Source organism: Corylus avellana, chromosome 5 (assembly GCF_965113065.1).
Source record: "Corylus avellana chromosome 5, dhCorAvel1.hap1.2, whole genome shotgun sequence".
NCBI classification, from domain to species: domain Eukaryota; kingdom Viridiplantae; phylum Streptophyta; class Magnoliopsida; order Fagales; family Betulaceae; genus Corylus; species Corylus avellana.
The window spans coordinates 9,923,949-9,932,982 of NC_142494.1; the positions used below are offsets into that span (position 1 = coordinate 9,923,949).

A 9,034-nucleotide genomic window follows, 5' to 3' on the forward strand; every position below is an offset into this window, starting at 1 on the left:
CCAAAAACATATCCATTTGGGCCCAAAAACAATTCATTTTGGCCCATAAAAACAAGTTTGGTCTAATATAAAAGGCCCATGACTAACCGACTTCATCGACTTAATCGAAATAGTCAAAACTTATTCTTGTCAGTATAAAGTTGGTAAATACCATTACCCTTGCCAATTTCACTGATATTCAACCCTAAGTAAAAGTTATCTGAGAAAACTGATACGATAGTTTATGAGAGAATCAACATATATGTGAGCATATTTTATACCTAAGGGTATACCACTTTTTATGGGAGAGACTCGTTGCCCAATATGTGTAGCATTGATAACGCCATAATTTACCATGTAGGTCACATTAATGGTCATATGGGTGTATAATTTTCGTGTGGACAAAATCCTAAGATTGTTTCCTTTGATGGCTTCATTAGTTTCAATGTAAAGGCAGATGGCCTCATTAGCTTCCATGTAAAGGCAGATTGAGTGAAGTCCACCCATAATTAATCCCCAACAGGTACACTTTAATTTGTTAGACATTAACACTAGATGGCAAAGTTGTTAATACAAATCGTCCCTTGGTTTAGTGGCAAGTGAGATGTTGGGATATTCAATTTGGAAGAGGCCAAGAGTTCAAAAATTATTCTTTAGTTTGACAACTTCATAGATTTTGTACAATTAAAAAGGTAATGATCACATGCAGCTTTAAGTATGAATCATAAATCTCACACACCCAAAAAGAGTATTTAAATTTCAATAACTTTAGCCAGCTTCTCAGGAGGGGAAAGTTACCGCCCTCCCTCCACCTCCTCTGCCACTCCTCTTCACCATCTACTTCCTCATCTCTGCTCTTTGCTTCTCTCCTATCCTTTTTCCCTCTCCCTCTCCTTTACCCATCTCCCCTCCCTCCTTTCTCCCGTCCCACCGCCTCCCCTGCCCCCTCTGTTGCCCTCCACAGCCATTCTTTTCCCGCCAATCTAGCCTTTCTTCCCTCAGATCTAGCCTTCTTTCACTCGAATTTAACCCCTTCTCTTTGCCCTGCCCTCCACCATCTCTCTTCTGCCCCTTGCCCACCATCCGCATCCCAACTCTACCACCCTTAACCCCTTCTCTCCTTTAGATCTGCCTCGCTCTCTTCTTCCTCCTTTCTAACACCTCTCCCTCCACCGCTAAAGGCCTTCTGTAAAGTGAATTTCACAACACATTATAACACATTCCATGTGTGAGTCTCAACAAGGGTAGTTTCTAGATTAATGTAGCAGTCAAACGATCCTGCATCCTGTTTTTGTGTTTAATAAATACGCCTCAAATAGTAGGCATGAGGGACAAAATCATCGTCAAACCAGCCAACGATTGTTCAGAAAATATATCATTATGCAGACAACTAAAATCTGATTACTCATTAAGAAAACATTAACCAACTTCCAAGAGCAAGAGTTGCATGTATTATTGATAAAAATATGTAACTTTTCCACTACTTTTGATAGTTGACTCCACCCTATACACTACCGGTTTCAGATAATAACATCGCACAAGCAAATAACATATAGGACATTCTTTCCTCGTGTATCTCCTTCAATGCCACTCCTAGCTACTTTATACATCTTGGTAGAATAAGTTTGCAGCAAAACATGGCAGATTAGTAATACCAACCTGTATTGAAAGAAGTGTAAATTGCACATTAACCCTTTGAAATAACCAACTCCCAAAGATTAATACGGGCTACAATGATAGTACAATACCCATACCACAGGCACAACCTAACATCAGAAATTCTAAAACTAAGATAGTTTTTCTCAATACCCTCATTAGTCAGACAACCCAGCAGACAGATATATTCTAAATTAACCCTGTTGAGATGTCATTGTGCCCATTGCTCCAGATAAAATTACTAGCAGACTTACTAGGCATAAGCTATACCACCCAAGGAAAGAGATCCAAAAAACAGAACAGAAAAGGACAAAACCAAATCAAGAAGAAAAAGGAATGCACACACAACCTACTAAGTTTTAACCAGCATGTTGTATGTTATCAGGAAAAGATGACCAATATAGCACCTATCCACACATTCAAGTATTGGAAAATGTACCTTAACAAGCTCTTCAACCCGTATCCTGTCAATCACTTCATGGGTCTGCTTCATAATATTGGAAAACAAGTACTGGTAAATTTTCAATCCGTAACTCTGATACAAAAGCTATAAGCAAAGTATAACGTCATTGATGCTAAAGAAGAAGAAAACCGCTATCGTGTGAATGCACAAAAAAGTAGTGTGACAAGTGGAATTTAAAGCATTGACTGGTAACAGCTAGCACCACCACCTTCTTTTTTTATTGGACAGGCAGAGTATTTTATTTAAGGGATAAATGCATAATTAGTCTTTGTGGTTGGCCTTAATTACAAAACGTTCCCTGTGGTTTCAAAATGAACTCAGAGGTCTTTGGGGTATGCCAAAAAAACGATTTAGTTCCTATAGTCAAATTCCGTTAAAAAATTTAACAGATTCCGTTAGTTGTCACATCACCACCAATGAAATGGTGATACGTGTTGCTCTTAATAAAAAAAAATATAAATATATTAAATATGTAAAAAAAAAAAAAAAAAATACACAAACAAAGTACACTGTTCTCCCTACAACCCCTTTCATCGTTCTCTCCTCCCCCTTTTCATCTCTGTCTCTTCCCCCATTTCATCTCTCTTCCCTCTCCCCTCACCGACGGCCGGCAACAAAGACCACGACGCCGAGCACCTCTGACGACGAGCCAGCCACATCTCCGACAACGAGCTAAACCCACTTCTTTTCTTCTTCAACAAAGGTGAGAGGTTAAGAAGAGCTAAGGAAATTGAACCGACTTCTTTTCTTCTTCAGCAAACCCACAATTAATTCAAATATGATAGGGAGCCTCCTTTCCACAAAGAAAATACCAACAACCCATTTAAAACAGAAAATAACCCATGAAAAATTTGAGAACCCATGAAAAAATTGAGAACGAAAAAAACGTAATAGACAAGAAGACTTGGTCGGTGAGGGTCTCCGCGTGGTAGAGCAGGCCGTCGCATGGTGAGGAAGGCCAATGGTGGTGGTCGTCATTGCACAGGAGGAAATTTTGGGGGGCGGGGAATATGTGTTTGGGAAGAAAATTGGGGGAAATGAGAAAATGGATCTAGGGGAAAGGATCAATATGATGAAATGGGGGAAGAGAGAACACTGTGTAGTTTTTTTTTTTTTTTTTTTTAACAAAAATCATTTTTTAGTTTTTTGTTTACTTTTATATATTTAATATTTTTTTATTTTTTTATTAAGAGCAACAGGTGTCACCATTTCATTGGTGGTGATGTGGCAACTAACGAAATCTATTAAAAAATTTTAACGGAATTTGACTACAGGGACTAAATCGTTTTTTTGGCATACCCTAAGGACCTTTGAGTTTATTTTGATACTACAGGAAGCATTTTATAATTTAGACCAAACACAGGTATTGAATTTGTATTTATCCCTTTATTTAAAGAACTAGAAAAAGTAATAATTGAAGTTTCCACTGCTTTTTACAGTCCTTCAATTGAAGGGATAATGATGGAGGACAGAAGCTTTGATTACCAAAAGTGACGTACAATAAACGATGTGATACCTCGTCTGATGTAGAAGAATCTGGACAGCAATTTGTTTTAGGGTTTCGAACAAGTTACGGTAGAATCTTGGTGGGAAAATGTTGGAAAATATGGATTTTTTAATAATATGGATTTAAAGAACAAGATTTGGAGATGAAATAAAGAGGAAAACTTAGGGTTGGGGTGGCTGTTGCAGGGTTGTGAACAGTAACCCGAGAATAGTAATTGAAATTTTGTAAGTTGTTCGAGAGCTACTTAATGGATGGGTGGTTGAGGCTCTCTAGGATTGGATTTTAGGGACATAAAATAAGAAGAATCAGATCTTATATTGACTGGCATTAGAAACAAAATGACTGGAAATTTAAAAAAATCAAAAATCAAAAAAAAATCAAAAAAATCAAAAGAAGAGGAAAAAAGAGAGACAAACCCAAGCACCACACCTAGTTCTCCTAAGCATCACATATAGGTTCCTAATCATCACACCTAGGGTTCCTCAGCATCACACCGGGGAAAAGGGTTGCATCATACAATTCCTGTAGCTGAAGATTTCATAAGTGTCTATTTTCAGTCAACCATTTAAAAACAAAACCCCTTACATTAGGGTTTAGATTCCAGAAACTAAGCCTAATCTAATGGGCTTAGATTCCTGAAACTTTAACTACTAAAATCCCAAAACCAAGTACCTAATGAAACCCACAAATAAATTCTAATAACATAATAAAACTCAAAATAAGATCTAATGCACTAAAAATCCAGTTTACAGCTGAAAATCTGAAAATTATAAAAATACCAAAACTCCAAAAATTGAATAAAACTAGAATCAAACAAAACCAGCTTATCGCTCCCTGCATCATGCTCCCCTGGTTGAAGAAAACCCGTCCTCAAGTTTTGAAATGTTGAAGTACAATTATCCTTGGTTTCTTTTAAGTGTATCCTTGACATCAAAATATTGATTTTGAATTTTCTTTCTCTTCTTTGTTTCATGCAGCAATGATGATAGTGATACATCCATCAATTCAACTAGACTATTAAAGAAATTTTATATGACAAAAAAATCAATATTTTGGAAAGTTAGTGTAGACAACTATGGCCTTTTTCTTTATATTCAACATAAACCGAGAGATGAGACTCCTTGTCCCTCATATTCTTTACTTCTAACTCGCATCATTTCCACTCAATTTGCTTAGTTTTAAGTTCCATTCGTAGTTTGCATCTCTTTAAAATTTTCTTTCATCACAAGGTCTTTTTTTTTTCTTTTTTTCTTTTTTTATAAGTAATGGAAGTTTTATTAAAAAGCGTAAGGCGCCCCTAAGTACACATGCAGTATACAAAGAAAGCACCTAACAAAAGCCCAAAGAAAACAACAAAAGCCACATAACCTGATACAGCCTCAAACCCAACAAGTACACCAACCCGAACCGCACATAAACCAAAAGCCCTCTGACCCAAAGCCCACGCAAGCATTCAACGCTACAGCACATGAGCCTTGCCTTTCCCACGCCTAGAGGATGCACATGCAATGTCGTAGCTAATGGAGCATTCTAAGTTCAACGGCTCCCTTCAACCTCTAGTCTTAGAACGCAAGCTCTCTACCTACCAAGGAGGGTTCTCTTCAATGGCTAAAAGGGGAACCAAAGTCAAATCCTCAAACCCCTCCCACAGGACAAACATCCTTATCACAATCCTAATCCCAATCCAAGGGCATGGTGGGGGGAAACACACCCAAAGGCTATGGTAAGTCTCCATCCTCCCTGTGGCGTCCCACATCGCCTGGGTATAAAGATGAAAATATTCTTATATGTATACTTATACCCTTCTTGACATCAATGCGTTCTCCTAGCCTAGTGGTTAGTGGGACAAATCCTTGAAGGATGCCAGGAGGTCGTGGGTTCGAATCCTAGTAGGCTCCAAAGAGGACAATATTGATGTGGAAAGGGCTTTGCTATGCTCTGCTATTGTGTATCTTTGATTCCTATCAATGCGTTTTAAACTCGTGATAGTCATGATCCCATTAGAACTCTGCAGGTTAAGTGAGCTTATGCGAGAGTAGTACCAAGATGGGTGACTTCCTAGGAAGTCTTGTTTGGGGGAGCCAGAAGCAGACAATATTGTGTCATTTAGGGTGGGGCGTTACACTCCCCATCGCAAAAATTGTTTCCTTGATCCCACACAACAAATCTCCGAAGATAGACCAAAGACTACCAACCACTTATGAGATTTGATGAAACCAGCCACCCTAAAAACCTCACCCTTGTCGGCAGCAGGAGTGACGAAGGAGCAACCACCCAAACGGAAGGGAGAAACTCCTTCTAACCCAACCTCCTTTACTACTAGAGCCAACGATGAAACAACCGACACTTCAGGCAAGGGATGATGATTAACCTGCACTGCGGGACTCAGCCCGAGAAACCCCTACTGAAGAAACCCCTTGCCGGAGGAGATTTCCGAACATCAGTCTTCTTTTTTTTCAAGTTTAACTTCATTGCAAATGGCAGCCAAGGCTGGTTTCCACGCTTCTAATTCATGACCCGATAACACCTTATCAGCACATTTGTCAAAAATCATGTCTTCCTTTGAAAAAAGAAAAAAGAAAAAAGAATTCAATCTTAATAGAAAGCACGGAGGGGTGCAACTCAAGTATAGGAAGCATACATAAAGGACACCCAAATAGGGAGAAGAGCACAAATCCAAAAACTCTAGGAAATTAGAAAACAAAGGACTATTGTGAGCAGCCAACAGCTCCACCACCCGTTGAGGCATGACCACTCTATCCCAAAACGACCAAAAACCAAAACCTACGAGCCTCTACCCACCTCACAATGGAGCAAAAGGTGATTAATGGATTCCCTTCTTGCACATACAACAACAATCTATCACAACAGGGTGCCTCTTTCAGTCAATATATTTCCTAATGCAACCGTCCAAACAAAGAACACCACTCATAGGAGCCTTATTTCTCCAAATGCAATTTCAAGGAAAGGAAGAGCTAGTAGGAAGGCTAAGTGCTTAATAAAAAGATTTGCCCTTGAACCTCCGCCTTTTGGAAGGGGCCCAACACATTCTATCCTCGCTACCTTGACTCAACCTGACAAGTTACAAAAGATTAAATAACAAAATGACCAATTCCACCTCTTAGTCATGCACCCTGATTAGATAAAGGTGACATTCCACTTTAATGAGTCATAAGAAAATTGCACATGATAAGCCACCAAGGCCTCCTTATGGCGAGCAATAGAAAACAACACCGGTAAAGCTTCCTTAAAGGTCTGATCTCCACAGTACACATCATGCCAAAACCTGATCCTAGAGCCATCTCCTACCTCAAACCACACAAATCTTGAGGACCACCCCATCCCCTTCAAATTTGTTTCCACACCCCAACCCAATCGGACCAATAAACACATTGGACCACCACCCGCCCCAAAAGCTGTCATATTTAACTTCCACCACCGATCTCTACCACAACTTGCCTGAGGAAATCAAGGTAGACCAACTGACTAGATGGAATTCAAACTCATCACCGACTATGTTCCATAATAAATCCTGCTGAAGTTCCTCAAAATAGTTGGAAATTGAAAGAAAATACAGGGGGAAAAAAGGACAAACCTAGGCATTAAACCTAGTTTTCCGAGGCATTACACCTTGGAGAAGGTTTGCATCACACAATCCTCATTGCTGCAAATTTCATAGCCTGTCTTTTATCATTCAGCCATCATGAGAAAAACTCTTAAATCTAATATATATATATAGGCATCTGATGCCTAAACCCTAACAGACTTATCTTCCTTGTACTTTAACTACTAAAGACCTAAAACCAAATAACTAGTAAAACCCAATAACATAATAAATCCCAAAATAAGATCTAATGTACTAAAATTTCAACTTTTACCTAAAATCTGAAAATTATAAATATACACAAACCAATAAAATTGAATAAAAAATAAATAAATAAATAAAGTCAAATAGAATCAGTTTATCGCTCCCTACATCACATAAACTTATTTACAAAACTTTATTGGAAAGTCATAAGCTACACGTATAAGCTATATCTAAACAAAATATCCTAATTAATGGATAAAAAACAATATTATCTTTCTAATACAACTATTGATTTCCTAATTTTTCAATTAGTTACTTTTAAGCCAACAAGACTCGCTCCAAGACAGAACCCTAGAATATCACATAGGAAAGTAAAAGAAGCGGGCGGGAGTGGGGGGTAGAGAGAGAAAATTATTCATAGCTATGGTTAAGACCAAGAGGGGTGGAGATGAAGGTCGAAGAAAACAACATGACAATGTGTGGTTTACAGGGATATAGAGCTAAAATTATTGAAAAATGGGAGAAAGAGTTAATGTACCCAAACAAAGACCAAAGTAGTTCCAACTAAGGATTTGGTCAGTGGACTTGCCACAGAAAGGCTGGATGACAGAAACAAATTTTAGTATGATTTGATATTTTGATTTTACCTTTTTGGTTCCCAATTAATCACCAATTCCAATCAATGGAATCCACTTTTTTTTTTATAAGTAATCCAATCTTATAAAGAGGCAGTAAGGGGCGCAACCCAAGTAGATGGAAAGTATACAAGAGAGACACCCAATTAAGAAAAAGAAAAGGAACACACACTAACCACAAACAGCAAACGAAGAAGGGTTGTCATGACATAAGTAGATTAAGCTCATAGATGATGCCAATTGTGATGGAAGAAGTCAGAACTGACCATGAATTATGTTTCCTAATTACTAATTAGTTTGATAAAAGCTGAAGTACATATGTAATCTACTAAACATAACAGACTCTCTCACTGCTTCTAGGTGCCAACAGATATACAAGATTAGAATTTTTTTTTTTTTTTCGATAAGTAGACATACTAGATTAGAATATATATATATATATATATATATATACATCAAAATACCGTTTGCAAGCTCAAAATTTTATATTAAGAATAAGAGTTGCTCCTCTTTTAAAATATTGAGAGCAAAAAAGTGAAGACTTACAGAGTAGTGCATCATTCATTGGGAGCTCCATCTGATATTTCAGAAAGCTTACGTTTTGCAAATGATTCCTTAAGTAGTTTCACTCCACTCTCAACATTCAGCAACCTACTACCAAGCAAATCAACCCCTTCAAAATGTGCTTCAAATTTACTAATCCATCCTCCTTCAAAGACTTTAACCTTCTTCTCGATCACCAAACGGTTCATCCTGTCTTCTTCTTCTTGCTTCAAGCGTTGCTTTTCTAGCTCCATGGAGCTGAGAACAAGACCTCCAGATTGAGGAACATCCTTGTAAAGTGGCTCTTCAGGCTGCGGACAGCGTGCTCTGTATTCAGCAAATGCTCCATTAATTTCCTTCAAGGCCTTCCTATAGCCATCCAACAGATGTCCCATCATATAGAGTTCACGATCAAGCCTATAAAACTCCACTTGACTCTTTTG

At 38.1% G+C, this 9,034-nt stretch overlaps 1 protein-coding gene across 3 annotated transcripts in view; it reads right to left on the reverse strand.

Annotated features, from left to right (window-relative positions):
- Positions 1-617: 617 nt before the first annotated feature.
- Positions 618-9,034, reverse strand: part of LOC132183178 (uncharacterized) — a gene marked incomplete in the record, with an annotated part of 9,672 nt that continues 1,255 nt past the window's right edge. The window contains 3 exon segments of one of the 3 annotated variants that reach the window (XM_059596586.2): positions 618-1,165; positions 2,075-2,122; positions 8,595-9,034. In XM_059596586.2, coding sequence (XP_059452569.1) covers positions 8,606-9,034 — 429 coding nt within the window. 3 annotated transcript variants of the gene reach the window in all.